Here is an 18,531-nt window from a genome sequence, read left to right as displayed (position 1 = left end):
CCCCTCCCCCTCACGGCCCGGCCTGGCCGTTTAATTATCCATTTCCTTCTCATATCAGTCATATTCCATTTTACCCCCTCACCCCGAATATATATAACCTTCATTTTTCTTTGCAGCTAAATTAACTAAAGGTTCTCCTTAATCGAATTCATCATATGTTTGTTTCAACACATGTTCTTCATTATTATTATTTAAGCATATGGTTTCTCTGCGCTTGTCATGCGTAAATCTTTGGATTCAGGGTTCAGGGCTGACCATGCAGCATTGTTCTACCTGGAAGGCTTATCACCAGCTACTAGCGACGTTTACTTTAAGCTTCATGGTTTGATGGAGGGACAATTAAAACATGATTTATATACAGTACACTGAATGAATACAGACACTTCACAGATATACAGTACTTAAAATTAGAACAATCCTTTGAGAATTGACCGACCTATAAGGCTTTGAGCGCCCACCGAGGCAGCGCCGTATGTTGCTGGCTTAATTTATTAATTATTAGGATCAATAAATATAGTCTATATGTCCATAACGGCTATTTTTCGCTGTTTGTGACCAATCCCGATCCTCCGCGGGTCGTTCTGGCTGCAGGGGGTCTGTCATGTTATCAAATGATATCGCCGGCCCAAAACTAAAGTACATGGAATATATAGGCTACTGACAAGGCGCACATTCGCACAACGCTATAGGCTCTTATTAATCAGAGGACATAATAGAGAAAGGTGCGTGTGGGGACTGAACTGGACCCTCCTGTCTATATACTTTCCTGTGCGTCTTTGACCTACTGTACCAACCACAACAGCACCGCACCAGTGCTTATTACTGCCAATTTTGCTTATTTACGCACGCACGCACGCACCATGATCAGCAGTGGACCAGCGTGCTCATATAGTCGATAATGTACAAAATTGGCGGCGGCCGCAGTGTTGCAGCTGCCGGAGATGGGTCTGTCTGTCTGTCTGTCTGTCTGTCTGTCTGTCTGTCTGTCTGTCTGTCTGTCTGCCTGTCTGCCTGTCTGTCTGTCTGTCTGTCTGTCTGTCTGTCTGTCTGTCCAACCCTTTCCTTAGTAGCCTAGTAGTAGACCTATTTTACGCACACCTGTTTTGCGCGCTGCGCGCGTCTAACCCGCCCCACAAACACTCTATCTCTCTCTCACACACACACACACACACACACACACACACACACACACACACACACACACACACACACACACACACACACACACACACACACACACACAGCACACACACACACACAACACACACACAGACAAGCGCTCTGGGATTACTTACTTTTCCCCCCAATGCCCATATTTTCCCTTCGTTTTTATCCCCCCCAGCCTAGTCCCAAATATACAGTATAGGCCTATGCCTTATTGTATTCATTTTAATTGTAGGCCTATAATAGTTTACGGACGGACAGATCGCGAGGCGGGCAACAGAGTGTCTCCTTTATAAAATAAATGTAAAGTTTTCATCTGTCTCATATGTGCAGGCCTATTCGAAACCAAACAGCACTGCTTTCTTTTTTTGTCTCCAATTAATTATGTGCATTTGGATTCGGTTTTAACCCAGTCCCAGCACTCAAGCAATTTCAATAGTTCAACTAGAAGTTATGATTTGATAACCCACTCAATAAAATGCTATAACTTATGCTGAAATGTGGTATGTACTTCTCACTTCTACAATCTATCTATCTATCTATCTATCTATCTATCTATCTATCTATCTATCTATCTATCTATCTCTTCTGCCTTGATCTATCGCAAAAAAATAAGAAAAACAAATGGAGAGTGCTGTCCATGGTGCTGAAACGCTTTGGTCAATGTAAAGGGCCCATTTGGGTTAAATGAACGTTGATTTTGATATGGATTACAGGTCCCAGAGATAGAAATGCCATTAAATTGGGGTCCGTAGCTTCATGCATGTCAAACTGGGGTCCTAGAAATGAAAACGTTTGCTATAGCAAATGGTGGTTCCTGGCATAAGCACTGTTCTACAGAATGGAAACATATGCAGTAACGACTCAACACTCAACAACAGAGGCTTAAGATCCAGACAAAAACGATCTGATCATTTAATTGACAGCGCCAGCATCACATTTTGTTAACTGCTGCTGCTTATTTATTTAGGAAATAGAAACAAATGAGAGAGAGAGAGAGAGAGAGAGAGAGAGAGAGAGAGAGAGAGAGAGAGAGAGAGAGAGAGAGAGAGAGAGAGAGAGAGAGTGTTTGTGGGGCGGGTTAGACGCGCGCAGCGCGCAAAACAGGTGTGCGTAAAATGGATAGATAGAAGTGGAGAGAGGCGAGGTTGAGGGAGGGACATTGATTATTATTATTATTAGGTCTACTACTAGGCTACTAAGGAAAGGGTTGTACAGACAGACAGACAGACAGACAGACAGACAGACAGACAGACAGACAGACAGACAGACAGACAGGCAGACAGACAGACAGACAGACAGACAGACAGACAGACAGACAGACAGACCCATCTCCGGCAGCTGCAACACTGCGGCCGCCGCCAATTTGTACATTATCGACTATATGAGCACGCTGGTCCACTGCTGATCATGGTGCGTGCGTGCGTGCGTAAATAAGCAAAATTGGCAGTAATAAGCACTGGTGCGGTGCTGTTGTGGTTGGTACAGTAGGTCAAAGACGCACAGGAAAGTATATAGACAGGAGGGTCCAGTTCAGTCCCCACACGCACCTTTCTCTATTATGTCCTCTGATTAATAAGAGCCTATAGCGTTGTGCGAATGTGCGCCTTGTCAGTAGCCTATATTCCATGTACTTTAGTTTTGGGCCGGCGATATCATTTGATAACATGACAGACCCCCTGCAGCCAGAACGACCCGCGGAGGATCGGGATTGGTCACAAACAGCGAAAAATAGCCGTTATGGACATATAGACTATATTTATTGATCCTAATAATTAATAAATTAAGCCAGCAACATACGGCGCTGCTCGGTGGGCGCTCAAAGCCTTATAGGTCGGTCAATTCTCAAAGGATTGTTCTAATTTTAAGTACTGTATATCTGTGAAGTGTCTGTATTCATTCAGTGTACTGTATATAAATCATGTTTTAATTGTCCCTCCATCAAACCATGAAGCTTAAAGTAAACGTCGCTAGTAGCTGGTGATAAGCCTTCCAGGTAGAACAATGCTGCATGGTCAGCCCTGAACCCTGAATCCAAAGATTTACGCATGACAAGCGCAGAGAAACCATATGCTTAAATAATAATAATGAAGAACATGTGTTGAAACAAACATATGATGAATTCGATTAAGGAGAACCTTTAGTTAATTTAGCTGCAAAGAAAAATGAAGGTTATATATATTCGGGGTGAGGGGGTAAAATGGAATATGACTGATATGAGAAGGAAATGGATAATTAAACGGCCAGGCCGGGCCGTGAGGGGGAGGGGGGGGGGGGGGGTAGATGCCAGCAGCACGCAAAACAGACAGACAGATCCATCTCCGTCAGCGCAACACTGTCGGCGGCGGCTCCGGTTCTGAACCGGCGGTGGGTCAGGAGTCACCGGCGGCGGCGGAGGCTCCGGCGGAGGGCACCGGCTCCGGCGGCGGCACCGGCGGCGGCGGAGGCACCGGCGGAGGCGGCGGAGGCCTCCGGCGGAGGCACCGGCGGCGGCGGAGGCACCGGCGGCGGCAGAGGTACCGGCGGCTCCTCCGGTGGCTGGTCCGGCGGCCGGCGGAGGCGGAGGCGGCGGCGGCGGCGGCGGAGGCACCGGTGGCCTCCGGCGGCTGGTCCGGCGGCCGGCGGAGGCGGAGGCGACCACCGGAGCAGACGTGACTGTTTTTAATACTTTATTCATTTATTTATAGCCTACATTATTGATATGAGCATGCTGATCATGGTGCTTGTGTGCGTGGGTGTGCATTCGTGCGTGTGCGTGCCTGCGTGCGTGTGTGTGTGTGTGTGTGTGTGTGTGTGTGTGTGTGTGTGTGTGTTGTGTGTGTGGGGGGGGGGGGGTTCGGCAACAGCGGCAGATGCAGTTCCATTGCTGCACATTGACGGTCTGTCCGGCGTTGCCACGGATTAGGTATAATTGCCACGGCATAGGAATCATTGCCGCGGCTGTTCGGCAAGTCCGACGACGCTGCGGCAGACGCCGCTGCCGGGAAGTGTATTCGCTCCTTCTGCCTTTATATATATTTTTTCCTTTTTTTTTTGAATTGCCAAAAGTATAAAAAAAATATGGTTAAAAAAAGAACTAAAAAAGAACTATGTAGTTCATTTTGGGGAACCATGAACTTTAGTTCATAATGGGGAATTATGAACTAAAAATGAACTAGTTCATTTTAGAAGTTCTGAACTTGAACTTGAACTAGTTCGTTTTTAAAGTGAACTTTCCCAACACTACGTGCCTGCTTGTTACCCTTAATGTGAATATTAAGCCACACTGTGGCTTGTGAAAGTGTTTAAATAGTAGGCTATGTTAGATTATTAAATCATAAAAATAATAACGTGCGCTGCGCTGCAAGTTTCTGCGCCTGGAAAATAGCAGATCTACAAGCTCACAACGCGTCGCGGATGCGAGGCGTTGTGAGCTTGTAGATCAGCCACATTTTGTCACGGAACACGCCGTGATGAAGAAGTATAAGCCAGGATTTACTTGGTGATGTGATGTGTGTTGAACGGACGGACGGACGGACGGACGGACGGACGGACGAGGCTGCAGTGCAGAGTGCACACAACAGCGCCGAAAAATAAACATCCAATGCAAGGTAAAGTAGTGGAACACAATTGCAGGGAGCTCCATTCAGCGCACGCCACTTCCAATGAAACCACAACATTGCGTTTACCTCAGCGTGGGACTTTTCTCCATGCTCAGAGTTATGTCTCCGGCTGCAACATTAGCAGCGAGCAGCCACACACACACACAACGTTGTGCGTGCTGTTGCAGCCACCCAGTCGCGGACATTTGTGTGTGTGTGTGTGTGTGTGTGTGTGTGTGTGTGTGTGTGTGTGGGTTTGTGGTCTGTGTGTGGTCAGGAGAGGTATGGCAGGCGACAGACATACACGGCCGGCCAGCCAGCCAGTAACATTGTGAAAGCGAATTACAGGAGTGGTGAGACCACCACTCAAAAAGACAATTAGCCTACTGTGTGCTCCAAGCAGTAGGCCTTAAGTAGCTTAATGAGTTAGGATACTGATGATACAGTGGCTGTGGGTTCAAGCCCCACTGATGATCTTACTTTGAAAACTGATTTCCAGCAGAATAACTTCAAAACCAGTTCAGAAAGCATAGACGACCTCACCGTGCTGGTGCAGCGGACTAGTAATGCGGTCTGTAACTGTAAGTAGAATACCTTTAATAAATTCGTTCAAATCTGGCCGTGGTTGAGGCGGGGTCTGCTTGGTGGTCCTCCCCCAGATTGTGAAGTTATTCTGCTGGAAATCAGTCTTTAAAGTAAAGACTTCAATTGGATTTAACCCACAGCCTCTGTATCATTGACTTAGCATCCTAACTCATTGAGCTACTTGCTGCTTGTACCATTTTGGTATTTTTCTCTTAATAGAGGAACAACAAACAACGTTACAAAAGGAAAATGTTTGTCTATAGTCTGTTGTTGCTGTTGCTTGTCTAGATGTTTGAATGTTTAACACGGCTCTACATTTTCTTATATTATCCAGACAAAATGTTTCAATTAAGCTCAGTGGCTCACTGGCCTGAAAATCTTCCCGAGAGTCAGAAGGTTATAAATTCAATTCCTGGCTTGCTTTTGGACAGGAAGGCAATTTTTGTTGCTGTTTTAAATAACAATCTACATGTCTTCCCATGGGGGTCTGTGGCCAACATGGGGGTCTGTGGCCAAATACATACAAATTGTGAGTCATCTCTTGCAATTCAATTCAAAGGAGCTTTATTGGCATGAGAAAACATACGTTTACATGCCAAAGCAAGTATCACAGATAAAGGCCTATTATATAGGCCTATGTACAGGGTTTTCATGAGGCAATCTATAAACACTTCGATTTCAATCCGAAGGCCATATTTAAATGTTGCACAAAGACGTTAATGTGACGCCTTTTCTACAGACTCTGTCCTCTGCCCACTCACACAACCGGCGGGCGACGCCGTGCATACGACGTCCAAGTCAGACCTGCCACACCAAAAAACAACCAAAAACAGGCCAGCGTTCGCACGCCGTCTATACGACGTGCATACAAGTAGGCCTATACAACAACATGAATATTGCATGCACAACATGCACAACACACATATAGTAAACTATATAGGCTATAGGTCTATATAACGGAGATGATCCGAACCTCCCCACCCGGCTTCGAACCCGGGTATCCCACGTGAGTCCAATATCTCAACCAGGTGAGGCAAGCCCGCGTATCTTATTGTTAAGAAAAGCAAGCAGGGCATTGAAGAATTGTTATTGATGTTAGCTTTTTTGGGAGCGTTTAATAATAATAATAATAATAATACAAATAATAATAATAATCATTAAAAACAAATTGTAGGAAACCCGATGTTTATAAAGTCTGAAACTGAGTCAGTTACTTGGAACCATAGGTTGGAACTCTCGAACTATCTGAACGCAGCTGCTGTTCTTGGCTGTCGCCTGTTCGTCATTCATCGGCAATCATCGCCGCCGCCGCCGCGACGCTCGGGGCGGCAGCTGCGTTCATTTTCTTCATTTTTTGCTCAGTTTCACACTTTTTAAAAATCGGGTTTACGACCCCCCAACGGGGGTTTGGGGTTCAACCCCCCCTAGAACATGTTAACACACTTACTTAGAGTACAATTACCTCAAATAAATCTACTTTGTTGATTTAATTACAGAATTAGACCAAACTGTATCCCAATAGTTGGCTCCGTTTGGCGCGACCCCATCTATGGGTCGGTCACACAGACACATTATGGGTCTCTTAATGTTATGTTTCCTATAGTTTGTTTTTAATTATTATATATATGATATGATGAAATGAATATCAATATCTAATACTGTAAAGTTCAGTGGACTGAGTGAGGCAAAAAAAATGCCAAATGCCAAAAAACGCTCGATACTTCAGCCAAAGGGTCAGTGTGTTTAAATGACATTGGGTGCAAATGTTCTTTGCACTTTTTTATAATACAGCTTACTGTGGACAAACATGCCTGAACTTTTAACCAATAAACAATTGTAACATTCCAACTTATTGTGGACTTGCATGCTTGAGAGTAGAAATAATTTGTAGTTTTTTTTTTAAATATTTAACTTTAAGCACCAAATTCATTGTCAATGACAATGACCATTTAAAGGTGATTAGGTGAATGATTTAAAATCCGAAATACATCTTCAGACGATGTAGTGTCTGCTGGTGGACACTAGATGGCGTTCAAACAGCATTTTTCAGTATGTCCAATACAAGTCAGTTTAAATACTCTTTCAAACACACCATTTAAAGGCCTAGTATGCAACTTTGCACTGTGTTTACACAACAAAACAATAAATACATGTTTCACCTATCATTTCCCTCTATACCAGCAATGTCAGCCCTAGGAGGGATGGGAGCAGCATTCCTCTCTCGAGTCTACCATCGAGCTGGAACAAGGTGTTGAAATGGAAAATGGTGTTGAAAATGGAACAATCTGTTGAAAATGGACTTATAGACCTACTATGTTCTTCTGACATCATTTGCCACAAGTTAGGAAGGCGTTGGCAAACAAAACATACTGGTATTTCAGAAGTTGTTTATTTGAAATGTGACTGATGTCAACACAAAACTCTGAAGGGAACAAACTCTTCAGTTAAAATAAGGAGACCGTTATTTTTAAGTGATTAAGAAACAAAAACAGACTGATAGATGTAGTAATAACCACGAATTAAACATGACAAAAATACAATAATTATGGGATATCAACCCACTATCATCACAAAGAGACGCATGACACAATAAAAGGAACATCTTTATGTATCAGCTAACAGTATGGAAACCGTATAAGGCTATAAATATAATTTGTAATCAAACTGTACAATTTCTTCAGTTAAATACAAAATATGTACCAGTCTGTAAACACAAAGGTATTCACACTGCCACACAAGAATATATTAGAGCATCATTAAAATAATCTCATTGTGTTTATATACAAACGATCAATACAAATAATCAGTTGTTTTTCCCACACAAGTTCTGACGGGAGTACTGTATACTGTACGTCTGAATGATACTGCATTATAAAATAATACAACATATAAATACAAATGGCTTACAAGGCCACTGTGGGCTGATGGCTAGATAATGATTCTATGGTGAGATCCTAGAACAGAAATCTCATGAGTTCGAGTCCCAAGATAAATGACTGTGTAGCCAGTTTAACTATCTTGGCAATGTTTCCTTGACACAGTACCTCTACTGCTGGTTTTCTATCCTATCAGGACCGTTCGTACTGCTGGTTTTCTATCCTATCAGGACCGTTCGTACTGCTGGTACCTACCAGGATTTCTAGTATTGCTGGATTTCTATTTGTGCCCGGGTAGCTCAGTCGGTAGAGCTCTCGCCTCCGCAAGGTCATGGGTTCGATTCTGGGCACCGCCAACTCAGCGTATGAGTAGCACGGCTTGGCAAGTCGTGCGGCAAGTACTGGGAGCTGATGGTAGGTGTGGCGCTCCACCTCAGCAGTCCATCTCCCAGGGGTCTCTAGCGCATTGTAACAGGGACAGACTCCTGTGTGTTACCGGCTGGTTCCGACAACAAGCCACTCCCGACCTACTTGTTGGATTTCTATCCTCCAAAGACCTCTCGTACAGCTGGTTTTATATCCTACCAGGACCTCTAGTATTGCTTTGAATGGTAGGACAGATTTAATCTGTCTGTGATCACACCAGGAGAATAGAACAACTTAAACCCTCGATATACACAGTGATAAAACGGACCCGAGTTGCGACTGTGCTCGTCTGCTCTCGTCTCCTTCTACACAAAATCTTTTCCTCGGAAATAGCTGATCTCCAAGCTCACAACGCGTCGCATGTTCACCCCTCGTGAGCTTGGACATCAGCTATTTCTGGCGAACGTTCCCCCCAGATCAGAGAAACTTGGGAGTTCAAGTGCTGAGTGGTCTGGTGCTACGTAGGGCCTAGGCCTGTCACAATTATTACATAATTGTCTAATCGCAATTATTTGACATAATCGCAGTTATTTTGTCATAATCGTCATAATCGTTTCCATAGAAAAATGTCCATAAATAGTGGAAATAGCCGATCTACAAGCTCACAACACGTTGCAATGCGACATTTTGTTGTAGCTTGTAGATCGGCTATTTCCTCTATCAATGTTATTTTTTAAGTATAACGTCAAATATGTTAGTAATTCCTTTGTATATTTAGGTTATGTGTCATATCTGCCATGTGCAACTTCAAAGCCTACAAGCCAAACAGTAACGTAATTGTCAATGACAAAAAACACAATTCCGGTAAATTCGCTAATCGCAATTATTTGAGTGACAACTAATCGCAATGTAAAACGTCATAACGTTGCCAGCCCCGGTGCTACGCTGTGCTCCTGGGCGATGGCGGCCAGCTCCTTCAGGAACTCGGCGTACAGGATGACAGCGAACACTCTGCTCCGGGCCTGGGGGGGGATGGGCGGGCAGGGGGGCAGGACCGAGCCATCGGCCGCTCTGGAACCATGTGGCGGTCTGTCAGAGTCCACCGTGATGTCATCACCTGGGGATGACTGGATCAGCTCTGAGAGAGGGAGGGAGAGAGAGAGAGAGAGAGAGAGAGAGAGAGAGAGAGAGAGAGAGAGAGAGAGAGAGAGAGAGAGAGAGAGAGAGAGAGAGATAATTAAAAGTTATTAAAAGTTGAAAAGCTACGTTATACCTCTCTTCAACACAGAGTTAAATGCAAATGCATTTTAACTAGCATGGATTCTCAAAGTCCAGGGACCCTTGGGGTTCCTTGAGGGGGTACAATTAAAATGGACCCTTACAGTTCTGTAACTCTTAGAGCGTACAAATACAACAAAACTGATCCATTTGGTCCCATTTGTACACTCTCGAGTTATAGGGGGGTCTTTGAAATCAAAACTTTTGAGAAGTACTACCAGTCCAGAGGAGTAGCCGACTGCATAGATGAATGAAAGACAATTAAAGTAGTAACCCCCCCAAAAAACGTCTCCTCAAATTGTTGGTTTGGTAATTCGACAAAAACAAAGAAATCTCTATACATTCAAGGCATAGACCTGAGGCCAATTCGAAAAGTGCCTTCAAAATCCTAAGAAAAACAATAGCTAAAATCTAAAATGACATAAATTAGATGCTTTTCCTTTTTGAATGGGTTAATGAAAATGTGCACGTGTGTGTGTGTGTGTGTGTGTGTGTGTGTGTGTGTGTGTGTGTGTGTGTGTGTGTATGTGTATACTGTACCTCTGATCTTCATGTGCTGGTCTTTAGCCAGTAGGAACCTCCATGCCTGAGTGATGACTGCCGGCCATTCTGGTCTGCTGGACACATACTGTTCTATCTGCACACGCACTGAAACCAGCACCTACACACACGCACGCACACACACACACACACACACACACACACACACACACACACACACACACACACACACACACACACACACACACACACACACACACACACACACACACACACATATTTTGTTTTATCTGACCGAATTATGTACAAATATATCTTCTTGTATGTGCGTTTTCGCCTATAAAAAAACAACCAATCAATGTCTGTGTGTTTACCTGGTATAGTGCGCAGTATTGTTTTGCTGGTTGTGTGCGTGTGTGTGTGTTTACCTGGTATAGTGCGCAGTATTGTTTAGCTGGTTGTGTGTGTGTGTGTGTGTGTTTACCTGGTATAGTGCACAGTATTGTTTAGCTGGTTGTGTGCGTGTGTGTGTGTTTACCTGGTACAGCGTGCGCACGTTGGGCTGGTACTGAACGTGTGTGTTGAGCAGGAAGTGTCTGAGCAGAGGTTGCGGGTGCGAGGCCAGCTGAGCCAGCAGGCCGGTGAGCAGCAGGTTGACAGAGATGGAGTTCTCCAGGAGGTTCTCCAGACGAGACAACAGAACGCTGAGGAACGGACCTGACGGGAAGCAACAACCAATGAGGGATTGGAGCAGTGCGGGGTGAATGGCTGCATATCAATGAGGTGTGAACTAGGGCATTCACGAATAGTGATTTTTAGTGTTCGAATTATTCGACCTCAAAGTATTCGAATAGTCGAATATTCGACAGGACTGGCCAAACTTTGTGAAAATAGCCGATCTACATGCTCACAACGCCTCGCAACCCGAGGCGTTGTGAGCATGTAGATCTGCTATTTTCACAATACTTATGTGCGGAACCGAGTCACATTAAATGTAATACCCACAATTCCAAGTGCTTGTCAGGGTGGGGGTCCCCAGTTCAAATATGTTTATTTTGGGGGTCACAGCCTAAAAAGGTTTGAGAACCCCCAGTATAGAGCATTAACAAATTCATTCACAACTCATTCTTATGACTTCCTATCTAGCCAAGCTTTATAAACCATATATTTTTTTAAAGAGAAAACAATAATAATAATAATAAAAAACGAATATTCGACTTCAGAGAACAACGTGACTTTGATATTCGAATATTCTAATATTTGGTGAATGTCCTAGTGTGAACCCATTGAGACCTGAGGCTGATTCTACAAATGCCTTCAAGATTTTAGAAAAACATTCCAAAACAGCAGATGTACAAGTTCACTTTTTGTCGCGCTGCAAGCTTTTTTTGATAACCAACACTAACCCATTTAGGCCTAACCTATAGAATAGGGCTAAATCAGAAATTAGCCTACAAAACAAATATGTTGCTACATACTGTACATGTACTGTAAGCCCCTCCCAAACAGCAAAATGTGTTCCCGGCCTGAATGGGCTAATATCTAAAATGACACAGATTATTTCCCAGTTTAATGGGTTAAAATCTAAATTTAGTAAACTGGACCCGAGTTAGCTCTGTACTTGGGCCACTTTTCCCCCGTCTACTCCAGATCTCTTCGTCAAAATTAGCCGATCTACAAGCATACGACACACCATATTGCGATGCATTGTGAGCTTGTAGATCTGGTGTTTTTGTGAAATATGGATGCTGGGTTTTAAATGGTTAACCACTTTCAAAGTTTGGGACATTTCCACAGGCTTGTGTTCAGGGTCTTGAGGATTATGAGGTTGTCCAAGTGTAAGGCAAAGCAGCTTGTCAAATATTGCGCAATCTCTTGCATTATAGGCAGTCTCTCTATTTGGAGGAGAAAGTGTTTCCTGTACCCATCATCTCCCTGGTGTTGGTAATATAATTTAATGTTCATGTGCGTTTGTGTGTTGCATTTTGTTTGTTTGGAGCCATGCACCGACACACGTGTTATTTTAGTACGTATGGCATCAGAAGCAACTGAAAGATATTGTAATGTTTTATAAAGGAATTAAAATGTGTGAATGTGTGCTTAGGTGTGTGTACGGGGAGACACACATGTGTCATAAAAACAACCAACCTGTAAATGGAACTCCAACCTTCCTCTCTCTCCTCCACTCTTCTCCTCCTCCCTCTCCGTCTCCTCCTCCCCTTTCCTCCCATCCGTCAAAGTCCACTTCCTGCTCTAGCCCCTCCTCTTCCTGTTTCTCTATCAGCGCGCGCACTCGCCCGCGGAAAGCCGCCATGCCGTCGGCGATGTCATCGTCGCCGTCCGGCTCCGCTCCCAGTGACATCATGAGCGCCCGGTACTGGGACAGGAAGTTGTCACCGATGTCGCCGGCTCCCGCAGCGGGCGGCGAGTCGACGCCGTTCGTCAAAGTAACGGAGGGGTCACATGTCTCACATTCAGCATGACTATTGGCTGTCCTTTGTGTGTGTGCGTTGTGGCGTGTGTGTTGGCTTTGTGTGTGCGTTTCACGCGTGTGGGTTGCGTCAGCGTGTCCGTTGATGTTAGAGTGAAGATTCTCCTCCTCCTCTCTCCTTCCCTCGTCTCCTCTCCTCCTTTCCTCTGTCCTTGCCTCTCTCCTTCTCGTTGACATGATGCTACTGATGGCTTCCAGCACCGTCTTCCGCGTCGGCGTCGACTGTCCGTGCGACGCGCCGCCTTGACAACCGCTTGCTCCCGGCGCATGGCACTCCACACTCAAAATGGCCGCCTCGTCGCCCCGGGAGACCAGGTCGCGGGTGGAGACCAGGTCGCAGGTGGAGGCCAGGTCGGACAGGAAGTCCGTGTCCTCGCTGTAGGCTCCTCCCCTGACCAGCAGGGCGGCACTGCGGCGCATGGCCTGTATGTGGCAAGGGGGCGGGGCCTGGAGGCACGTGGGAGCAGCGGCGGCCGATTGGCCGTTTTCATCGTCCAAGGCCATATCGTCCCACTCTAGCTCCTCCTCCGGGGCGGAGACAGACCTGCCCAGGCGGTGGTTGTCCCTGGAGACGGAGTCTGAGCAGAGGGAGGAGGGGGTGGAGGGAGGGGTCAGTGGGTTTCTCCTCCTCTCCTCTCCGTCACTCCCTCCATCCTTCTCTCGTTTCCCGTGTTTCTCTTCTTCCTCGTCGTCTTCCTCTTCCTCGTCCTGAGGCGGCGGGGAGACGCCGTCGTACGGAGCCGACCACAGGAGACACGCCCTGGATAAGATACACCCCGGCTGTTATAGGCACTAATGAAACACTTGACTTGGATAAACCAAACTAGAAAGTCTTTAAACTAACCCAAACCAGATTAGGCTAGAAGAGACTAATTGAGACCAAATTGGACTGAAGTAAACTAAAACTAAAGTAAAATGGAGGAAAAACTAATTATGCTTCACTAAACTTGAACTTGACTAAAACTAGCCTCAATTAAACTATTGTAGTCCATGCTAACCTGTTAGCAGTCGATACAGCCAGTCTTGCGTCCCAGAGGTAATGAAGGTAATTCACATCCATTGGAAACTCACAGCCTTGACTGAAACCAACACTGTCTGCATCTGTGAGAGACAGAGAGTGAGAGAGAGATACAGAGAGACAGAAAGAAAGAGAGATACAGAGAGACAGAAAGATAGAGAGAGAGAGGGAGTTGATTATGTGATCTTGTTGAACTCTCAGAATACAGCAGTTGATGGAAATACACATGATCTATTTTATAGTTTTTGGAAATGTGTTAAATAAAAATATGCACACCATTTGGACAGAAAGGTAATCACAGTGAAGTGATGGGGGTTACGGACGATGCATGTTGGTGCGTGTGTGTGCGTTCTCACCTGCTCCTTTGGGCCAGTGTATGTGCTCAGAGTGTGAGTGTGTGTGTGGACACCAGGAGGGCATGAGGAGCAGCAGAGAGGAGGCGCAGGAGGAGTAGACGTCTCTCTGTGTGAGAGAGGAGCGCTCCCTCACGCCCAGATGCTCGCATGGGATCAGATATCTACACAAAAACACACACAATACACACACTTCTACTGTCAACAACTGGTTACATTATAAAACACTGATTCTCAACGTGAGGTCAGGGGACCACCAGGGGTCCAGATGTTGACTGGTCATGTTTAAGGTGCTCCATAAATGACATTTGAGTTAAGTTGAGTTGAGTTACAGAGTCTGTAACTCTGAATGGAACCAAATGGCCCCATCACGGTCCACTTGGTTCAATTTGTACAGGGTTAGAGTTAAATTAACTCAAAGGACATCAATAGAGTGGGGTAAAAGAGATGGAAACTATTGAAATTGGGGTCTCAGGCCTAATAATGCATACAGTATAAAGCGTCCTGATGCATATAAAGCATCCTTGAAATTAAAAAGGGTAAGAATCACTGTATAATGTCACATTTAGGCATTTATCAGATGCTCTTATCACAAGTAACTTACAAAAAAGTTAAATCAGAGACTTGAGACATGAACATGAACATCAGTTTACAGACTGCAGTGGAAAATGGGGAGTGAGTCTGCTGCAGTACTGACTGAGCAGCGGGGGGGGGGGGGGGGGGGGTCATTTTGCAGTTCTGGAGCCAAGAATCTAGGAAGCTTGGAGCGCCGTCCAGTGTGTTTTAAGGGCTTCCTGTGTTAGCTGATCTAACACACCAGCAGCAGTATTCTGAGGAAGTAGTGAGGTTCAATGCATGTATGGACGCTGATTTCTCTGCTGTGGCAGGATGCGTAGCCAACAAAATGTGAAGCATCAAAGTTGAGAAAAGTTCAAATTTGCTGCTGCTGTTTGGTGAGACAGCGCGTCAGCCAACAAGAAGTGTGCTGTGCTCTGGAATAGACGTGGACTAGGCTTGTACAATCGACACCACAGAATATTGGTAAATTGTTGCCAGAACATCGTGACAAACAAGCTGCCAGAGATGAGCATTGAGTGTATGTGTTCCTGTGTGCAAGGAGCTGGGTCAGGAAGGGTGTTCAGTAGCCATGTTAAACTGACCTCAGGATGAGCTGAAGAATGACGTCTTCACAGAACAGACCAATCAGAGTCCTGAATAGAGAGAGAGACACAGTACCTAGCTGCACACACACGCAGGCACACGCACATAACCACGACCATGCGCGCGCGCACACACACACACACACACACACACACACACACACACACACACACACACAACGGTGAAAATATATCAAAACTGATATTTAAAACCTAACTGAATGAATAATAAATGACAAAAAAGTATTTAAAATATAATAGACTTTTTATAATCAACTAAATCAATCAGTCTGAGTAACCACTTAACACTGTATTATACGTCATTCATTTATTACAAAGGTGGTGTACAAAAATAGTGAAAATAGCAGCTCTCCAAACTCACAATTAGAGTTCTCAAAGGACCTGAAAATTAAGGCCCGCCCTAACTGGGCCCTAACTGGACGGGCCCAAGGCCCAGCACGGCCCGACTAGTAAGCATATATTTTAGGCCCTACCCAGCCCGAAAACGTTGGGTCGGGTAGAGTCGGGGTCTGGAAGAATTTGAGAACTCTATCACAGAGTAAGAGTAATATAAATAATTTAAAAAATCTCTATTATTTTTTCATTGAGCCCGAGGCCTGGCCTGGCCTGACTAATTAGCATATATTTTAGGTCCTAACCTACCCTAAATTTCGGGTCTGGTTGAGGTATGGTCTGGTTCGTGCAGAATTTGTGTTGCATTGTGAGCTTGTAGATCTGCTATTCACAATGTTTTACATTTATAATCGTTCATTAAAAGTAATTCAGGCAAAACTTTGAAATAAACGTAATCGTGAAGTCTAGTCTGGAGCAAGTGTGTGTGTGTGTGTGTGTGTGTTTATGCATGTGTCACCTGGAAGGGAGTGTTGACCCTGCTGACCAGTGTGTCCAGGATGTGCACGTTGTCGTGCGCGTGCATGAGGATGAAGGACAGGAAGGTGTGCAGCAGAGCAGGCTCAGAGATGCAGCGCAGGAACAGATCCAGATAGGCTGTGGACGTCATCACCTCCTCTACTGTCACCTACACACACACACACACACACACACACACACACACACACACACACACACACACACACACACACATGCACATGCACACAAAACACATTAGTCTCTAGTCAACCTATGTAGAGCACTAAGAAAACAAACACACATTTTAACATAAGATAACATGTTGTTTAGACCAGTGTTTCTCAAACCTTCAAATTTCAAGGTCTCCCCTTAACTCTGACAGTGTACAAAATGGAACCACATATTTGGTTCCATTTGTACACTGTCAGAGTTACAGACTTGTATGGTTCAATTTAGGCGTCCCTAAAGGAGTCCCTGGAATCCACTTTGAGAACCACTGGTTTAGACAGATGCTGTGTTCCTTGTTTCTTTGAGGCCTCAAACATTTGTGAACATTTTAACATTATGTAACATTCATGGTCAAGCACAGTACAGAGTTCTGTGGGACGACAGTAGAGGGAAACAGACAGACAGATACTGTACATTAGATATGTTTTTAGGCCCATTTCCAATCAGCATACAGGACTATAGGAGGTACAGTAGGCCAATCAGCCAATAGGGACAGGTGTTGTTACCTTGTGCAGAGCAGGGGCCAGGACAGGAACCAGGAAACCATTGTAGATGTAACCTAGCAACTGAGACCTGATGGAGGGATGGGCCACCTGGGAGGGAGGAAGAGAGAGAGAGAGAGAGAGAGAGAGAGAGAAGGAGAGAGAGATAAAGGGGGGTATATACGTAAACAGTACGTACATAAGTGAAGTCATGAGTTAATGTGTGTGTGTGTGTGTGTGTGTGTGTGTGTGTGTGTGTGTGTGTGTGTGTGTGTGTGTGTGTGTGTGTGTGTGTGTGTGTGTGTGTGTGTGTGTGTGTGCATGTGCGTGTGCGTGTGTGCGTGTGTGTGTGTGTGTGTCTGTGACCTCTTGCACACAAATTGTCGTCCGATGAGTGGCTGCAATGGTGTGTAATTGTAAAAATCGATTCCCGAACTGATTGACCAATAAATTAAATAGACTGTGTCTGGGGCCTTCAGTGTTGTGCCAGATAAAACATCTTGGATAAACGTGGCAAATATTTGGGTTGTTTGAGGGTGCCCACAATGAGCTAATCCTGGTTGTCATAGGCTATGACTGAGTATTGGCAGTGTCCAAACGTTTGGCTGCATCGTGGCTATGATGATAACCATCACCAGACCGTTCTACAACAGCTAACACAGCACAGGCAAGTTCAAACTGCTATGTTTACTGGAGAAATTACTGTGGGAACTTTGGCATATGTCAGCTGACATGCATGTGTTTATGCGTGCGTGTGTGTGTGTGTGTGTGTGTGTGTGTGTGTGTGTGTGTGTGTGTGTGTGTGTGTGTGTGTGTGTGTGTGTGTGTGTGTGTGTGTGTGTGTGTGTGTGTGTGTGCGCGCGCGTGCGTGTGTGCGCGTGTGTGTGTGTGTGTGTGTGTGTGTGTGTGTGTGTGTGTGTGTACCTTGATAACAGTATTACAGAAGTCCAGAGAGTTCAGGAAGTCAACCAGAGCAGGCACCTGGTGATCAACACATTTGGGGACAGATTTAGGAATAAACAGGGACTGGTTAATCCAGGAAGAATGTGGAATTGATATGCAAAATAAGTGCATAGAGACACCTCGTATTGATTTGAATGTATGTGCACAAGCATCATGTACTGTATGAAATCTTCCCAGGAATATGAAAACATTATTGTGACAGCGCACCTTGACAAATATGAATACATTATTGGAGACAGTACCAAGTCACTGTCACCAATGCACACAGCTGCATATCTACTGGTACTGAGGAATATGGGTGGTTATGCTTTAAATGCAGTAGCTCTGACAGTTTTCAAATGGAACCAAATGGCCCCAAAAGGGTCCACTTGTACACTCTCATAGTTATGAGTTATGAGTCACACCCAGAATGACAAGATCAAGATTGTTTTATTTTATTTCATCCATGTGGCTTAGATTAGAATACAAATGTTTCGGTTATCCAGCCTTCGTCAGTGTCAAATCAAAAGGTTTGAGTCACTCATTTAATGGCCGGGAAGGAATCGTGATGCGAGAGCGGGCCGCTTTTGGGGACATTGGTGACTTCACATGGTGGTGGCAGATATTTTATTCAAG

The 18,531-nt window shown here is 45.0% G+C and overlaps 1 protein-coding gene across 1 annotated transcript in view; it reads right to left on the bottom strand.

Annotated features, from left to right (window-relative positions):
- Positions 1-9,489: 9,489 nt before the first annotated feature.
- Positions 9,490-18,531, bottom strand: part of LOC308297989 (FHF complex subunit HOOK-interacting protein 1A-like) — a gene marked incomplete at both ends in the record, with an annotated part of 15,530 nt that continues 6,488 nt past the window's right edge. The window contains 10 exons of the mRNA XM_080741553.1: positions 9,490-9,710; positions 10,391-10,511; positions 10,890-11,068; positions 12,500-13,602; positions 13,841-13,943; positions 14,217-14,377; positions 15,374-15,453; positions 16,245-16,412; positions 16,978-17,064; positions 17,878-17,934. Of these exons, the coding sequence (XP_080597679.1) occupies positions 9,490-9,710; positions 10,391-10,511; positions 10,890-11,068; positions 12,500-13,602; positions 13,841-13,943; positions 14,217-14,377; positions 15,374-15,453; positions 16,245-16,412; positions 16,978-17,064; positions 17,878-17,934 (2,280 nt within the window). The remainder of the gene's footprint in view (positions 9,711-10,390; positions 10,512-10,889; positions 11,069-12,499; positions 13,603-13,840; positions 13,944-14,216; positions 14,378-15,373; positions 15,454-16,244; positions 16,413-16,977; positions 17,065-17,877; positions 17,935-18,531) is intronic.

This window comes from Nannobrachium achirus (assembly GCF_963921795.1).
Source record: "Nannobrachium achirus genome assembly, chromosome: 14".
NCBI lineage: Eukaryota > Metazoa > Chordata > Actinopteri > Myctophiformes > Myctophidae > Nannobrachium > Nannobrachium achirus.
Note: the sequence above shows the minus strand (reverse complement) of the source record. Positions and strands in the feature narration are given on the sequence as shown.